This window comes from Piliocolobus tephrosceles, chromosome 5 (assembly GCF_002776525.5).
Source record: "Piliocolobus tephrosceles isolate RC106 chromosome 5, ASM277652v3, whole genome shotgun sequence".
NCBI classification, from domain to species: domain Eukaryota; kingdom Metazoa; phylum Chordata; class Mammalia; order Primates; family Cercopithecidae; genus Piliocolobus; species Piliocolobus tephrosceles.
Genome location: NC_045438.1, coordinates 11,065,337 through 11,083,951, shown reverse-complemented (window position 1 = coordinate 11,083,951; position 18,615 = coordinate 11,065,337). Strand labels below are relative to the sequence as shown.

The following is an 18,615-nucleotide window of genomic DNA, read 5'->3' as shown; positions in this document are numbered from 1 at the left end:
TCCTTCCTTCCTTCCTTCCTTCCTTCCTTCCTTCCTTCCTTCCTTCCTTCCTTCCTTCCTTCCCTCCCTCCCGACCTTTCTCCCTCCCTGTCTCTCTCAGCTGCCCAGGCTGCAGTGTGCAGTCGCACAATCTCAGCTCACTGCAACCACCATCTCCCGGGTTCAGGTGATTCTCCCCTCTCAGCCTCCTGAGTAGCTGGGACTACAGGCACCTGCCACCACGCCTGGCTAATTTTTGTATTTTAGTACAGACAGGGTTTCACCATGTTGGCCAGGCTCGTCTGGAACTCCTGACCTCAGGTGATCAGCCTACCTCTCAGCCTCCCAAAGTGCTAGGATTATAGATGTGAGCCACCGCACCCAGCCTAGATTGTTTCTTAAACACCACAGATGTCTGAACTTTTTTGAATGAAATTAAATTATTAGAGATTAGTAAAATTTTGTATAAGATAGTAGACTAAAAAATTCTTACTAGGCTGGATATGGTGGCTCATGCTGGTAATGCCAGCAATTTGGGAGGCCAAAGTGGGCCAATTGCTTAAGCCCAGGAGTTTGAGACCAGCCTGGGCAACATGGTGAAACCTTGTCTCTACAAAAGATACAAAAATTAACTGGTGTGGTAGCACACACCTGTAGTCCCAGCTACTGAGAGGCTTAGGTGGGAGGATGGCTTGAGCCCAGAAGGCGGAGGTTGCAGTGAGCCAAGATTGCATCACCACACTCCAGCCTGGGTGACACAGTGAGACCCTGTCTCATTAAAAAAAGAAAATTTATCCTGTCTCAAGCTCCCCATACTGTAAGGCTCTAAACGTCTTGGTTGGATTGTGCTAATATATTTGGCCAATCAGCTCCTTCCTACCGTCTACTTTTGAATCCCTATCACCACCATCTAAGTCAAGATGACAGTGTTTACACAGTCTCTTCATTGTGTTTTAAGATTAGTCTTCTTTCTGGTGAGGGAAGACAGATAATAGAAATATGGCTGACTGACTGGGCCATGGCTCATGCCTGCAACCCAGCACTTTAGAGGCCGAGGTGGGAGGATTGCTGGAAGCCAGGAGTTCAAGACCGGCTTGAGTAACAAAGTGAGACCCTGTCTCTACAAAAGAAACACACAAAAAGGAAATACGACTGACTAAAATACATATAATTTTCATAATAATTTAAAATGTAAGAAGGCAAAACATTTCTGGGCTCAAGGTGGGTGATCTCTTAAGCCCAGGAGTTCAAGACCAGCCTGGGCAACCTGGCAAAACCTCATTTCTACAAAAAATACAAAAATTAGCCAGGCATGGTGCTACACACCTGTGGTTCCAGCTACTTGGAAGGTTGAGGTGGGAAATTTGCTTGAGCCTGGGCTGTCGAGATCACAGTGAGCTGAGATCGCACCACTGTACTCCAGCCTGGGCAATGGAGCGAGGTCATTTCTCAAAAAAAAAAAAAAAAAAAAAGGCAAAAAATTAAATTATTAGTATGATAAAGTTTCATTTGGACTTAATATGAAATTCATTACTAGAAATGACAATCATTTGCATAGGGCTTAACTTCCTTTGCTAAGAAAATAGAGTAATATACTGGGAGACTTCCAGAGCTTCACAGAGCTTCAGGGTCATCTACCAAGACAGACAATTTGTTGTCATCATCATTGTTAAAACTCTAAATTATTAAGTGCTTATGTGCCAGATACTGAGGTTTATGTTCACTTTCTCTAATCTTTAATAATTCTAGAAAGGTATTTGTTTGATCCATTTTCAAGATAAGAAAACTCATTCAGAGGGGAAGTAACTTGACCAAGGATATGTTGTAGTTGTAGAGCTGGGGATATGACTCATGTCTGTTTTTTCCACAGCTCATTTTCACTTAGGTTCCATTAGTTTATTTTACTTTTTTAGGAGGTCTTACAGACCTGATTTCCTCGGCAAAGTCAGATCACTCATTTCTTTGGCACATAATTATGATTATTTGTATTTAATATTTCTTTTTTTCTTGTTGGTTTTCATTTTTTGGTTTTTATGGAATCTGACTTCTGATTCTCAATTTTTTTATTGTGAAATATAACATATCTTCAGAAAAGAAGATTAAACATATGTATGGTTTTATAAATAATTATAAAATAAATACCCAGTAACTATTATCCAGGTCAGCAAATATTCTACTAGTGTATGAGTCAATTTCCATGGCAAAAGAACGAAGCTTAGGCGCTATACTCAAAAAAAAAAAACTAAAAATAAAATTTTCCTACATGTGTATTATATCAATGGAATAAGTACAAGTATAACTTACCGTGTCATAATTCCTCCCACCCTTTCCTCTCTTTTACAGCATGGGTAGGTTCTCTCTCCATGGGGATGATTTTCTTTTGCTGCCCAATAGTCAGCGTCTTCACAGACCTATTTGGTTGTCGGAAAACAGCTGTCATGGGTGCTGCCGTTGGATTTGTTGGGCTCATGTCCAGTTCTTTTGTAAGGTAAGGACTTGGTTTTTTCATGTTGCTTTTTAAAAACTGTTAAATACCTTAAAGTTTTAATTTAAGAAACTCTGTTATTTACAAGCAAAGCTCCTCCTTTTCATTTCTTAAAACTTTAAGCAGTATGACTTATAAAACAAACTGTTATCCATAGCAGCAAATCAGAGCTTGAGAATTGGAATGCTTTTTTTTCTTGTAATGCCTAAGACTTAGACATCAATCAGGATATGTGTGTTTCCTGGTGCATGGAAAAATGTTTCTCCTTATCTTTTTCTTCTATTCACATAAAAATCCCAATGGCACTCAAGTTATAACAATAAGTTATCTAAAATAGCGGCCTTAGTTTAAGGTCGGTTCAGTCTGAGTCCCACGGGTTACAATATGTGGTGTTTTAAAGTAGCTGTTCATAGGCTTGATATGAAATATTTTTATTAATGAGACCAAAACCTTGCCATTTATTCCAACCCAGATAGAGAATTCCTGTCTGTCCTTTAAAAAAAAGAACATGCTAAAATTTTAAAATATCATGGCAAAATGAAGTGGTCCAATGTACCTTAAAATAAAACTTAATGTCAGTGTACTTCTCCTGTATCTATTAGAATAGGGATCCCCAGCCCCTGTGCCACAGACTGTTATGGGTCCATGGCCTGTTAGGAACTGGGCTGCACAGCAGGAGGTGAGCTGTGGGTGAGCAAGCAAAGCTTCCTCTGTATTTATAGCTGCTTCCTATTACTTGCATTATCACCTGAGCTCCACCTCCTGTCAGATCAGCGGCAGCATTAAATTCTCCTAGGAGTGCAAACCCTATTGTGAACTGTCCATATGAGGGATCTAGGCTGCACTCCCCTTATGAGAATCTAAATGCCTGATGATCTGTCACTTTCTTCCGTAACACCCAGATGTTACCGTCTAGTTTCAGGAAAACAAGCCCAGGGCTCCCACTGATTCTACATTATGATGAGTTGTATCATTATTGCATTATATATTACAATGTAATAATAATAGAAATAAAGTGCACAATAAATGTAATGCACTTGAATCATCCCTAACCACCCTCCCCCGGCCCCATCCATGGAAAAATTCTTCCTGAAACTGGTCTCTGGTGCCAAAAAGATTGGGGACTCCTGTATTAGAAGAAAAGATGCAGTGCACTGAAGAGGCACTAACCATAAGGAGCAGATGGGCACGTAACTGCATGGAACACCTCTCCCTGCAGCTCTGGTTCTCCTTGTAAGTCCCTTGCGTTGGTAGAATAATCCTCAGTTAGAGAAACACTGATTTAATATGTAGCTCTGGCTAACAGGAGCTGCTTAAGAAGAAAACCTCTTAAGATCATTTCTATCCTTTGTCTCTACTTTAGTGGTTTATCTTCATTTCCTGCCTCTTTCCTGTCCCTAGCTGTCTTCATGCTGCTTTCGTTGAAAAGCATTAATGTGGTCATTAAGGAAAAATAAGTCAAATTTACATTTGACTTTTTATTTTTAAATATTTAATCAACAGAATCCTTGGTTTTACTCATTGCCGCTCCCCACCCCCCAACACACATCCCTTCCCCAACTCTAAAGTGAGCCTCATTCTTTCGTATTTTCTTCCATCTAATTTAGACTCCAGCCTGGGCGGCAGAGCGAGACTCCGTCTCAAAAAAAAAAAAAAAAAAAAAAAAGAAAGAAATTCTAGTTGGATTTTTAAAAATTATATTTATTTTGCCGGGCGTGGTGGCGCAAGCCTGTAATCCCAGCACTTTGGGAGGCCGAGATGGGCGGATCACAAGGTCAGGAGATCGAAACCATCCTGGCTAACATGGTGAAACCCCGTCTCTACTAAAAAATACAAAAAACTAGCCAGGCGAGGTGGCGGGCACCTGTAGTCCCAGCTACTCGGGAGGATGAGGCAGGAGAATGGCGTAAACCCGGGAGGCGCAGCTTGCAGTGAGCTGAGATCTGGCCACTGCACTCCAGCCTGAGTGACAGAGCGAGACTCCATCTCAAAAAAAAAAAAAAAAAAAAAAAAATTATACTTATTTCTTTGTAGAAAATAGATATTTTCATCTTTAAAGTACCTTGATGGGTTTTTTCTTCTAAATTTTTTTTTTTTTTAAGTTTTGATTGGAATAAGATTCTGTGTAGGTAATTCCATGAGATGATTTATTTTAGCAGCAATATAATATTTACATTATTATTAATGTAATTAATGTTATTAATGCCTCATCAGATAGCTTCTTTGATCTGGAAGCTTACAGGTACCTATTGTCAGTACCTGTGGCTCTGCCACTTGCTGAATGTATTACAACTCCAGCTGTGGTCGAGAAGGGACTGAGAGGTAGACAGCTTATGTAATCTACTACCTAGTTTGTTAACAAAACACACATACAAAGCAATGTTTTTCCAATTTTTCTGACCACTGAGCAATAAAAATTATGACATATATTTTGATGTGACCCAGTTCTCTCTCTCTTTTCTGTACCCTCTAAGTGAAACAAAATTTATTGAAACCAAAATTCCCTTACTACGTGTAATATTCTTATATTTTCTATTAAATGTCATTATTTAGCCTGCTGGTCAAAGGCTACTGAAACTTGAGAGCAAGATACAGGAGCAAGGGGAAATGTGGTATAGATTCTGAGTGTCGGGTGGCAGGTCCATTTTTCCTCTAGTTCCCGTTCTGCCTTCTGAGGAAAACCTTCTCCAGCAACTTAGGTCAGTCACACCCATGTGCCTTCTGTGAATCCTTTTTGCACGTATGAGTGGCATCCGACAGCCTCACTCATTTACATTGCACTTATTCGGCTGCCAAACATCACAAACTGGAGCCATCTGTTCCTGAAGGGAAAACCTGGAAGTGAAAAGGGCAGCAGTGAAAATGCCATCACAAAGCTCATATACTTCACTCTGTAGAAGGGAGAGGCTCTGGTTTTCTGGCTGAGAGCATTGCAGTACAGTGGTACAACTGTACAGGAACTGATGTTCCTGATGATTCTGCTGTGAACAGTATTTTTAATATACACTTTGAAGAAGGCAGAGAGGAATGTACAATAGACTTAAAATTTTTTTCTTTAAAATCGTTAAATACAAACAAGCACTTTATGTAAGTTACAATTATCTGGAAAACTCCTTAGGTGGAAAAACTGATACAGAATGAATGAAGTATTAATTTCTGTTTTGTTCTGTGTTATATTATTATTATTTGAGATAGATGTCTTGTTTCACTAAGCAGACTATGAGTATCTTGAAGGCAGAACCACATTTTTTTTTTTTTTGGAGACAGGGTCTCACTATTACCCAGGCCAGAATGCAGTGGTGTGATCATAGCTCACTGCAGCCTGGATTCCTGGGTTCAAGCCATCCTCCTGCCCCAGCTTCCTGAGTAGCTAGGACTATAGGCACATGCCATCACACCCAGCTAATTTCAGCTAATTTTTTTTTTTTTAAGTAGAGATGGGGTTTTGCTATGTTGCCAGACTGGGTTCAAGCCATCCTCCTGCTTTGGCCACCCAAAGTGTTGGGATTACAAGTGTGAGCCACCATGTCTGGCCAAGGACCAAATTTTTAATATTCTTTTCCACAACGTATCTGGTGCATAGTAGTTGCTTAATATGTTGGCTAAACAAAGAGTGGAGATTCAGTAAAGGGTGATCAGAGTGAGGTGAGATTAATTTGGGAAAGCCTAGAAGTGATTCTTGAGCCTGATTTGAAGGTGGTGCTAGCTGTGGATTAATAGAGGGAGAAGGGCACCTCAGAGAGAGGACTGCCAACATGCCTTAATTTTATCAGATTCTAGAGTTCCTTATGATTACCTCAGCATGTTGCTAGACTAGCATTATTGTCCAAAATTTAATTATTAACCAACTTTATCTATCTTACTTTCTAATAAATTGTTTGCTTTTACTACTGATAGCCTTTTCAAAAAACTTTAACTAGTTTTTGTTCTTTACCGTAATTGTTTCAAAGAACATAATGATACGATCCTTTATCTTCCTAAGAAATGTGCAATTATTTGGTCAAACTATAAGATTATTTAATCCATTATTCTTTTGACACACGCATGGCCTTAGAGCTTACAAACTGAGATCACTAAAAGGAATACACGTAATTTAGTCTTTCTGCAGTCAGAATATGATTTCTTGTTTTCTTGCACAATATTGGGAATAGTGCAACACAGGGCGAAGGTTGGTCTACAGCCCTTAGGCCAGCAAAAACAGGCACAACTGCGCCTCTGTGCAAATGTTCCTGACATAACCTTGGGGAAAAAATATAAAATGCGGCCTTTTCTTTTACTACCTTGTTTGGTAAGTACCTGGAAAAACTCCATGAAATAATTAGTTTTCATAGTTAATTCTAACTTTTTAAAAAAGTGTTTCATTGAGACTAGGTTTTTGGTTTGTTAATTGAATCACTGTTGATTTTACCCTTCCTGGCACCAACCTTCATTTCTGAGCTGTGGAGAGCACAGTTCTTACTCAGTGCTGTGTGCGTCACCTGAAATCCACAGAAACAGGAGGCAGAACAAAATCACTGATGACCTTAATGGTTATTTTTCACACATTCAGATTAAATTAAAATATGTTTAGTGCTACATTCTTGACTTACTGAGTTTTTCCCTCTATTTTGGTTAACTTTTACTTGTAGAAAATATGTTGATGAACAAAAACCCACTTTTACTATAAGGTTTTATTCTACCAAGCACACAGTAACAATATTGAAAACTGCTTTCCATCTTTTTCATCTTTATACAGTTCCATCGAGCCTCTGTACCTTACCTATGGAATCATATTTGCCTGCGGCTGCTCCTTTGCATACCAGCCTTCATTGGTCATTTTGGGACACTATTTCAAGAAGCGCCTTGGACTGGTGAATGGCATTGTCACTGCTGGCAGCAGTGTCTTCACAATCCTGCTGCCTTTGCTCTTAAGGGTTCTGATTGACAGCGTGGGTCTCTTTCACACACTGAGGGTGCTCTGCATCTTCATGTTTGTTCTCTTTCTGGCTGGCTTTACTTACCGACCTCTTGCTACCAGTACCAAAGATAAAGAGAGTGGAGGTAGCGGATCCTCCCTCTTTTCCAGGAGAAAGTTCAGTCCTCCAAAAAAAATTTTCAATTTTGCCATCTTCAAGGTGACAGCTTATGCAGTGTGGGCAGTTGGAATACCACTTGCACTTTTTGGATACTTTGTGCCTTATGTTCACTTGGTGAGTATGCTCCTTCACTGATCATGAATATTACTATTTCATAAAGAAAAACTTCTTTGAAGAGAAAGATAGGTCAAGTTAAAGTTGGCCTCAAACATTATCCTGGTTGTAATTTGGGTATTTTTGAAATGAAAGGTCTCTCAAGACAATGTCAATACACCATCAGACCACTACACAGAGAGAGTATGTTTCATAGTGTGCTTTGGTATTTTAAAAACCCCGCAAACCCAGCCAGACACCATGGTGCCTTTCTGTGGTCCCAGCTACTAAGCTGAGGCAGGAGGATCGCTTGAGCCCAAGAGTTCAAATCCAGCCTAAACAACATAGAGAGACTCTACCTCTAAAAATAAAATAAAAGTCCCCAAACAAACGCAATTTTTTTTTTTTTTAAAAAAAAGGAAGGCTAAAATCTTGGAACAAATTGCATTCAATATAAAACATTTGATAGGTCTCTTTTTCTTCATATGGCTTTTATCAGGGACAAAGTTAGCGCTGTGATTTTGCTACCGTAAGTAAATTGTTTTTCAACCAAAGGGTGTAGAAATTAGGTAATTAGCAAAAAAAGCCATGACTTTGATACAAAGAAACATTACATCTACTTGTGGTACACTTCTGGGAAATGGGAATTCTATTCAGAGGAATATCTGAGAAAAGTTACTCAAGTTCTAAATGAGGAAAGAGAGCTACAGTTTTATAGGAAATGAGTATTTCAAGTGCTCAAGCAGTTTATATTGTTTATTTCTATTTCAAAGGCAAAATTCAGCTTCATTATACTGAAATCAGAATAATTAGTGTCTAGGTAGGGGTTGGTGGCTCCCGCTTGTAATCCCACCACTTTGGGGAGCTGATGCAGGAGTTCAAGACCAGCGTGGGCAACATAGGGAGACTTCATCCCTACCTGGGGAAGAAAAAAAACAGAAGGAAGAAGCAGTGTTTACAGTATCTGCCCCGGCAACGTTTGTTCAAAAGTGTTCATTATGTTTCTTCCTTTTTTCTTACTTTTGTGGCTGAAAATGTATTCACAGTTCACCGTAAATGATAAACAAAACTGACATTGGCACACATATTTGTATGTTTGTGAACTTGGATTGTTTTTCTAGCTTACAGTCTACTTTGGAGATTTGTACAGTTTTTCTTTAGTTAAGAAATAAGTATAAATATAACTTATTTATGGATCATCAGGCTACATCCTGATCTGATAGTCCATTTGCATACTGTTAGGAAGGTATAGCTGAACCACCTTAAGCTAAGTTTCCTGAAATATAGATCTGTTGTGACAGGATTAACTTTACCAGCCAACCTCTTTCATAGCTTTTGTAGTCAAGAGAACATTTATTGTGTCCTTTCTCAAAAAGATGAGTAGAAATTCTTTTTCTTTTTTCCAGACAGGGTCTTGTTAAGTTGCTCAGGCTGGCTTCAAGCAATCCTCCTGCCTCAGCTGGGATTACAGGTGCAAGCCACCACACCCAGCTTTAAAAAAAAATTATCTTTGGTACTACTATGTGAACACACCCACAGAAATCAGTAACTCAGCTTTGCTAATACTGGACATTTACCAAAGGAAAAGTGGTAGATGACTGCCTAATTATTTTTGGTTATATATTTATAATTTGTAAATTAATTTCACATGTATTACTTCATGTGACTTTCACAATAAACCAGTAAAGCAGATAAAATAAATATTAGCTCCAATTTTAGAGACTGAAAAACAGATCTATCGTTAATAGAGATGTTAGTGATTTTCCAAGAATTACATGTCAGTAAACAGCAGAGCAGGAGTTAGTTCTCTTCCACTGTGCTTATCTGGTAGCAAACTCAGTCTACAGTCTTAATAGCATATTGGGCCACTTCCCTGGATATATTACCAAATGTGTCCATCTTACTGGGGGAAAAAATGAATATGCCTAAGGAAATTTAATAAACATGTTATTTCTTCAGGTAAGTCAAATTTCTTAGTAGAAGGTGAGTTAGACAATGTTATAGATACTTTTGTGATCAGGAGATGGCAAATCAGATGGTGCACAGACGATAAAGTCTCTGTTAATTCTGTTAATAAACCATGCCTTTTTTCTGCTCTGCCTTCTTCCAAGCATGTTTTCTTACAAAATATGTTGATACTTTTCATTTGAGATTTTCTCTTTCTCAACCCATTATGGCACCAAATGTATCACGGTAGAGGAAAGATCAGACAGCTAAATGCCATATAGGTGTTTAAAGCTCCTCTTTAGTGATGTACTGAGTTTGTCACTTTGTTGTAATTTAAGGTTTGAATTATGGATAGTTAACCAGGAATGGGACACTAGTTTCCTCTTTATACAGGGAAAAGATGTCTCATATCCTTCAAAAGACTAGTAAAGTAGATGATGTTCAATTCCTACTAAACCCTTTATTGACTGTTGAGGGGACACATATATGAGGCATAAACATTTGCTCTGAAGGAGCATAAACCTAGTACATGTAATTAAAAATGGCTATAGTTTACAAAGCACTTTTACATACATTCTCTCATTTAATATTCACAACGATGCAGTACCTGTGGCATATCCTCTTTATTTCATGGATGGGAAGACTAAGGCCCGGAAAGATTACATAACTTGCTCAGCCAGGCACAGTGGCTCATGCCTATAATCTCACCACTTTGGGAGAATGAGGTGGAAGGATCACTTGAGCCCAGCAGTTCAAGACCAACTTGAGCAACATAGTGAGATTCCATCTCTACAAAAAGTAATTTAAAAAAATGATCCGGGCACGGTGGTGCATGCCTGTAGTCCCAGCTACTTGGGAGGCTGAGGTAGAAGGATCGCGTGAGCTCAGGAGGTCAAGGCTGCAGTGAGCCGTGATGGTGCGACTGCACTCCAGCCTGGGTGACTGAGTGAGACCCTATCTCTAAAAAAAATTAAAAAGTATTCTAAAGGAAGAACAGATTGAACAACTTTTATTTGTCTCCTCCTAGTGGCAGGCTTTTATATATGGAAGGTGAAGAAATAAAGAGCCAGGTGTGGTGGTACACACCTGTAGTCCTAACTACTCAGGAGGCTGAGGCAGGAGGATCACTGGAGCCCAGGAGTTCAAGGCTGCGGTGTGCTATGATTGTGCCACTGCACGCCAGCCTGGGTCACAGAGTGAGACTCTGTCCCTAAAAAACAAATAATAAATAAAGAAGTAACTTGCTCAAGGTCACAGAGACAGTGACTGATAATTATTAGTGTAGTACTTTTATGTAAGTGGCAGTATTGTATAGTGGTTTAATAGTGAAGGTTCTGGGCCTGGTGCAGTGGCTCACCCCTGTAATCCCAGCACTTTGGGTGGCCAAGGCAGGTGGATCACCAAAGGTCAGGAGTTCATGACCAGCCTGGCCAACACGGCGAAATCCCGTCTCTACTAAAAATACAAAAATTAGCTGGGCGTGATGGCTTGCACCTGTAATCTCAGCTACTCAGGAGACTGAAACAGGAGAATCGCTTGAACTTGGGAGGCAGAGGTTGCAGTGAGCTGAGATCGCGCCATTGCACTCCAACCTGGGTGACAAGAGCGAAACTCCATCTCAAAAAAAAAAAAAAAAAAAAGTGAAGGTTCTGAAGTAAGACAGATCTGGGTTTAAATCCTGGTTTTATTTCTTACTAGTTGCATAACCCTGGACATCCTCTGTAAGCATCAGTTTCCTCATCTATGGAGATAAACCCAGTTTTGCAGAATTGTGAGGATTAGATAAAATATGTGTGAAACATCTAACTGAGTTCTGGCAAAAAATGGGAGTTATTTTAATGTAAGACAATGTGATTGCCAGCTGAGTGGTTTTAAGGAATGAGATAGAAGATTTTAAAAGGAGAAAGATAATATCCATTTGGAAAAGTGGTTTTAAAAAGTTTCATAGTGGGCCAGGGGCAGTGGCTCACGTCTGTAATCCCAGCACTTTGGGAGGCCAAGGTGGGTGAATCATGAGGTCAGAAGATCGAGACCATCCTGGCTAACATGGTGGAACTCCGTCTCTACTAAAAATACAAAAAAATTAGCCGGACGTGGTGGCGGGTGCCTGTAGTCCCAGCTACTCGGAAGGCTGAGGCAAGAGAATGGCATGAACCCAGGAGGTGGAGCTTGCAGTGAGCCAAGATCGGGCCACTGCACTCAAAAAAAAAAAAAAAAAAGTTTCATAGCATTGGAGTTGGGCCTTGAGCATGAGATTTTGTGTACAAATCAGATCTTTGATCAACTAGGAAACTAACTTACCGGTTTAGGTCTTTGAAGATTCAGAAGTACTGAAGAAGGGAGTGCCGTCACTGCTATGTTAAAAATTCTAAGATCTTATTAGATTGTACATGATGATTTGAGAGAGAATATGTATGCTTGTTTTCAAAGTGAGGTTGGAGGTTTGAGCTTGTTGTAGTTGACTTTTCACAGTGAAGAATTAGATTGCCTCCTGGAAGCTAATTCACCTCTCTCTTAGGCCTACCCACTTAAAATCTTTTTTAGAAGGGTACAAACCTTATAGATCGATTTAGATGAGGCCTAACTTTCTAAAAACGATTCCTAGTAGCGACTGTGTGAGTTTTTATGAATTGCCCCTTTTGCCTGAGAGTTGTTTTGTTTTGTTTTCTGGAATCTTTTTTTTTTTTATTTTGTGTTGTTTTTGGTTTTTTTTGAGATGGAGTCTTGCTCTGTCTCCCAGGCTGTAGTGCAGTGATGCAATCTCAGCTCACTGCAATCTCCACTTCCCAGATTCAAGTGATTCTCCTGCCTCAGCCTCCCAGTAGCTGGGATTACAGGCGCCTGCCGCCACGCCCGACTTAATTTTTTGTATTTTTAGTAGAGACAGGGTTTTGCCACGTTGGCCAGGCCGGTCCGGAACTCCTGACCTCAGGTGATCCACACGCCTCGGCCTCCCAAAGTGCTGGGATTACAGGTGTGAGCCACCACGCCTGGCCTCTGGGTTTCTTTTCTTTTCTTTTCTTTTCTTTTCTTTTTTTTTTTTGTTTTATGGCTCCTCTGACTCCAGTTTTTCTCCATTTAGCTTTCAGGAGCATAAACTGTCTTGGTTTTCTGCCGGCCTCCACATCACTCCTCCTTAGTTTCTTTGCTCACTTCTTCTTTTTCCCACTGACCCCTGAATGTCAGCATGTCCTAAGGCTTGTCCCTGATCTTTTTCTCCATGTATTCTACTGGTGGTTTCATCCAGTCTCCTAAGTTCACACATCATATTTATGTCAATGACTTCACATTTATAATTCTAGTCCAGACCTTTTCCCTGAATCCTCCACCAGAGCTGTATATCCAGCTGCTTACTTAGTATCTCCACTTGGGTAACTGCTAGATTCTTTCAGACATATCCTAACCCTGAAGTCTTGATCCTACCCCCTAAAACTTACTCTGCCCCCAGCCATCCTCATCTCAGGAGTTGGCAATTCCACCCTTTCAGTGGATCAGACTCAAAACTTTGGAGTCACCCTTGGCTCTTCTTTCTTGCACACCATAGTCCTGATCCAGTCAAGAAACCCTGGTGGCTTTTCTTTCAAAATATATCCAGGATCTGACCACCTCTCACCATCCTCGCTACTCATACCTTAGCCCAGGCTACCACGTACCCCTAGCCTGGATCACTGCCAGAGCCTCCTAACTAGTCTCCCTGTTCCTTCTCTGGCCCGCGTAGTTTGTTCTCTATAAAGAAGCCACGGGCATTCTTTCTAAACGTAAGGCACTCTGCTCAGAATCCTCCAATGGCTTCCCATTTCTCTAAGAGTAAAAACCAATATCCTTACAGTGGCCTACAAGGTCCTCCACAATCTGGCCCTCACTGCCTCTCCAAGCTTCCATCCCTGTCCCCTTGCCCACTCTGCTTCTGCCAGTCACCTTTTCATGGGGCTCACCCTGACTACCTGCTTGAAAAACTTCCTCTGTCCCTTTTCCCCTGAGTATTCCCAAACCCCTCCTATTACTCCTTTTCTTTTTGTGTAGCACTTAATACTTTCTAACATATTATCTATTTTACTTCTTTATTGTGGCCATTGCTTACTATCTGTATATTTACATGTCTGCTAGAATGTAAACCCCACAAGGGTAAGGATCTATTTCATTCAATGGTAGATCCCAAGCATCTAGCGCAGTGCCTAGCACACACTGGGTGCTCAAATATTTGTTGAATGACTAAATATATTCTGGATCAGTCTAAAGTGACACTGTATAAGTAATGTTCACTTTTTCACCATTTGGATCTTTAAAATTCTCCGCTTTGATCCTATACTGATTTTTCTCATTCTGTACTTGCAGGACATGGTGTTATTCATATTTATTCAATACCTATTCAACAAATAAGCTCACACTAAGCAAACCTCAGAATAATTGAGTAACCACTAATGCTGTCCGTTGATGGAGGAGAGAGTTGGTGTGTTTTGCTCTGATTCACTTATGCCTTTGCTGAAATTGTAAGATAAATAGAAGAAATTTCTGGTCCCTCAAGCAACTGTGTCTTCAGTAGCCACTGAAAAATCTCAAAAGAGTCTGGAGTGGTGTGTGTAAGGATAGGTTGCAGGATGCAAAACCATAGCCAGGCCTCAGGTCTACATAGCTTTGGTTGAGCATTGCACATAGGGCCTCATGAGGTAACTGATAAATGCCAAACATGACAATGGTAAATGCCAAATATGACAATGATAAATGCCGAAGAATGACAGTGGCAAAGATAATGAAGTTACCAAAAATGATGGTAACTTTTCTCATTGGCATGAAATGCTCCATCCCCAATATGAAGCTGATGATTTAGTTTCAGTTACTCTCTTCTCTCTCCCCTGCTACTCAACTTGAAAATCAGCTACTTAGTACCTGTGTTCTTCGACTGTAGACCATATCATTGGGTCAAATTTCAGTTTTTAAATTTGAAGTCCACATGGTTCTCTGTCAAGAAGATGACTGACTCAAATATTGAAATCTGTAAAATATGTATTCATTAGCCTGTTTTTTAAAAACTCCCTTATAAGTGGGTTGACTTTGTGGCAGATAGTAATTGACTGTTCTCAAAAGAAATTTTGACCTGGTAGGAAGATCCCATTTACCTGATGCTGTGATTAAAGACAGACAGATCATTTGCTTGCTAGCAGGGCAATTAGGTGAACTTGAAGTCCACTAATAATTGGAAATGAATTTTTTTGTTTTTTGAGACTGAGTCTCATTCTGTCACCTAGGCTGGAGGGCAGTGGCGTGATCTTGGCTCACTGCAACCTCCGCCTCCTGGGTTCAAGCAATTCTTCTGCCTCAGCCTCCCAAGTAGCTAGGATTACAGGCACCTGCCACCACGCCTAGCTAATTTTTGAACTTTTGGTAGAGATGGGGTTTCACCATGTTGGCCAGGTTGCTCTCAAACTCCTGACCTCAGGTGATCTGCCTGCCTTGGCCTCCCAAAGTGCTAGATTACAGGCATTAGCCACCGCCCTGGCCACGAATTGTATTTTTAAACCAGAAATGAAAATTTGAGGCTAATAAGTCAGGACAAGGAGCATGTGAACCTCAAAAGGTATTTTTTAGCTTTCAGTAGTGCCAGATGCTGCCAAGGGTCAGTCAACACTGGAATGTAGCTTTTGGACCTTGCTAGGCAGAGCACCTCCATTTACACTGCGGTCAGAGCAGCAGTACTGCTCCAAGCTAGAGCTAAGAGCTAAGGGCACTGAGCCATGCAAATAGGAACAGCATACAAGCCTTCATCTCTCTGTGGCTTCCTCAGAGGCAGATTCATGTAACATTTGCCAAGAATTGATTATGTGTCAAGCACTTCCCCAAAATCTCACAGAACCACCACAAGGATGAGTGTAATAAATAACACATACTTAGAGCCAAGGAAACAATTCTGCAAAGCTGTGCTTGTTCAGAGTCATTTGCTTTATGCTTAAAGCTGGGATTTGAATACAGGTTTCAGACAAATGTGTCTGAAATATACTGTTTTTATGAAGGAGTCTGCGTTCCTTCATGACTAATCCAGAGATGGGAGTGCTGCTATTTTCAGCCATGCTGGGCCTACACCGAAGATTGCTTTGCATGTTTCCCTTCTATTCTCTCAAAACTAAGAACAGAGTCCATGTTGAGCTGTTACAGCACTCAGAGCATGCTTCACAGCCAGGGAGAAAACACTGGAGGAAACCAGCTTTTGTTTTGATATAATTAATGGGAATGAGAAAATATCTATACCCTTATTTTCAGCCCCAACTTCTCTTTTGATCTCTAGTACGTTGTGAATATGAGAAAACTGAGGCCATGCAAAGTTACTTTTCACAACCTGTGACAAACAGAACATGGACCATACATAGCTTCGTGTTCAATTTTGCTTTCTACAGTAAACATTAAGCGTAGCAGAAGAACAAAAATGGACATATACAGATTTATAGCAAGATCTATCCTTTATTTGATTAACATAAATATTATTTTAGGAAAATGGAAAAAGGTAAACTGCTTGAAATTTAGTCACATATAAACGCTCCGAAGCCACTGGTGGATCATTAGTCTCCTGAGAGAGCTCTAAAGAATTAGTGTGTTGGAAAACTATTCCCTCTTGCTAGTGTGTAAATTTCACCAGTGGGGTTTTTTTTTTTTTTTTAAGACAGGGCCTTACTCTCTTGTCCAGGCTGGAATGCAGGGGTGCAATCATACCTCACTGTAGCCTCGACCTCCTTGGCTCAAGCAATACTCCCACCTCAGCCTCCCAAGTAGCTAAGACCAGAGGTGCACACCACCACACATGGCTAATTTTTAAATTTTTTGTGGAGATGGGGTTCTCACCACATTGCCCAGGCTGGTCTCAAACTTCTGGGCTCAAACAATCCTCCTGCCTTGGCTCCCCACCAAAGCACTGGGATGACAGGTGCAAGCCACTGCACCTGGCCTTCACTAGGTTTTGCATTTTGTTTTGCATGTGTCTCAGGTTTTATTTGATAAAATGCAGTATACTTTGAATCATCTCAAATTTCATTTCTAATATGGACACTGGCATGTCTCAAATCTTTGGATTCATAATCAAATTAAAGTTTGTTCAAGTTTGAGGAACCTAAATTTAACCAATTAGATAAGGGTCCTTTCATGTTTTTATGTCAACTAGAAAATAAATTGTTATGATATGGGATGAATAGAAATAGAAATCTTAATTTGAAGAATCTTCCCCTTGTGAAGCTATACTAAGTGGCTTTTGCCTGACATTGACAAGGTGGTTTTGGGTTGTGGAGAGAGTTGTCTGATCCATTGAGAGTACATTTCTTACCTTCAATTCTAGGGCATCCTTTGGGAGAAGCCCTTGCAGTCACTAACTCTAAGGATCATAGAGCATAAGCAGGCCTTCTTATGTATTCATGCTGTCAGGAAGGGTCTTCAGCACCCAGAGTTCTAGCGGCTGTACATTGCTGATGTGTTAGCCCTCGGCTGCCCATGTTACATCTGTTTCCCCCTGTGCTTCCCTCCTTTCTATCCCTATCGTTAGCTCTCTGGCTCTTTGGCCCCTCTCCCCTTGGGCAGCTTACTTGTAATTACAAAGTTTATGTTCCCTCATAACAGATTGTAAAAGTGCTCATTTAAAGGGCAGTGTGCACCCATTCGGAGGTGTATAATTGCAAACATGGAATCCCTCTGTCTCTGTTATGCAATCCCCGTATCTCTGTATCCATGTTAAATTGAAGTGATGCTTTTTTGAAGTAAAATGGTAAGAACAATGGCAACATCTAGGCTTCAGAGCATAGTTTAAGATTTTTGCCCAATCCGCCAACCCATGCAATGGTGTGCTTTGTCTAAAAGAAAACCACAGGTTTCTTGTAGACAAATATAACATTTATTTCCCGCATTTCTTTTTGATTTAACGTTTTTTAACATTTTAGTTAACGTTTTTATTAACATTTTAGTCTACAAGATGCTTCCACATTATCTATCACTGGAGTGCTGGACCACCATGTGAAATGGGCAGTATCAGGGCTTCTGTCTAGCAAGAAAAGAACCAGAGTTGGGATGGCGGGACAACTGCTCAGGGTTGCAAGGATGGTACATGGTGCAACCAGGGCTTGAGCTTGGGTCTTCTTACAAGTGTGGCTTTTAAATAACATACTTAAGTGCCTGCCAAAAAAGTGTAACAGTAACTTAGGACCTGAAAGGCATTGTACAGGTCACGTATTTGCACTCCTCCCCCTGCCCTACAAAAAAAGAAAGGTAAAGGAACTAAGACACGGAATGGTTAAGTTGCTGGCCAAAAGCCAGTTATAAAAGTAGCAGAATTGGGTGTAACCCCCAAGAACATCCGTGGAAAATAAATGGAAGCTTATTACAGCCCAGCCTGTAAATATGTACATAGAAACAGAATGTGTATGTAGAAACAAAATTATTACAGGAGTGAAATTACTTTCTGTCCTAACCCTGGTCAACTCCTAGGGTTCATTTCCCAATCAGGAGGTTGCTTTGCCATTTTGACATGATGCATTTTCTCAGAGTTGCCAACAGCAGTTGGACTGTCTTTGTTGTCTTTCTTTCATGGATCTATTTGGAGCTCAGGAACAAGGTTGTTGTGCAGCAGATTGTCCCTGACAATGCAAGGCTCACAATTGTATCCTTGTAAACCAAAGGTCACTGTACACTCGGCCAGGAATGGACTGCTGAAGGTGACCTCTCCTTCATGTTGGTTGGTTTACCTCTGTTGGTTGGTTGTGTTTATCTCTGTTCACTATAAGGTTCTGACAGAAGCAAAGTCTTGGGCCCCATTACATGTCCCCAGCTTGGTGGATGATGGTTGTAGAGTGCTGGAAACGTTTTTATTGATTTAAAATGGAGTTACGTAACTGAAGAGTTGCCCTATCTCTGTCTTCCTAGCACTGCAACCAATTAAAATAGAAAGGCTTAGAATGTTAATTCTGTTTTTGGCCTAGAGGCTTAAATACTAGGGTTTAAAAGTTTCATTTACTTTCTCTCTCCCTATTTTCCTCCCTCCCTTCTTTCTTCCCTCCCTCCCTTCTT

At 40.4% G+C, this 18,615-nt stretch overlaps 1 protein-coding gene across 1 annotated transcript in view; it reads left to right on the top strand.

Annotated features, from left to right (window-relative positions):
* Positions 1–18,615, top strand: part of SLC16A10 (solute carrier family 16 member 10) — a 137,920-nt gene that overhangs the window by 84,418 nt on the left and 34,887 nt on the right. Inside the window, exons 2-3 of the mRNA XM_023219066.2 lie at positions 2,323–2,467; positions 7,200–7,653. Of these exons, the coding sequence (XP_023074834.1) occupies positions 2,323–2,467; positions 7,200–7,653 (599 nt within the window). The remainder of the gene's footprint in view (positions 1–2,322; positions 2,468–7,199; positions 7,654–18,615) is intronic.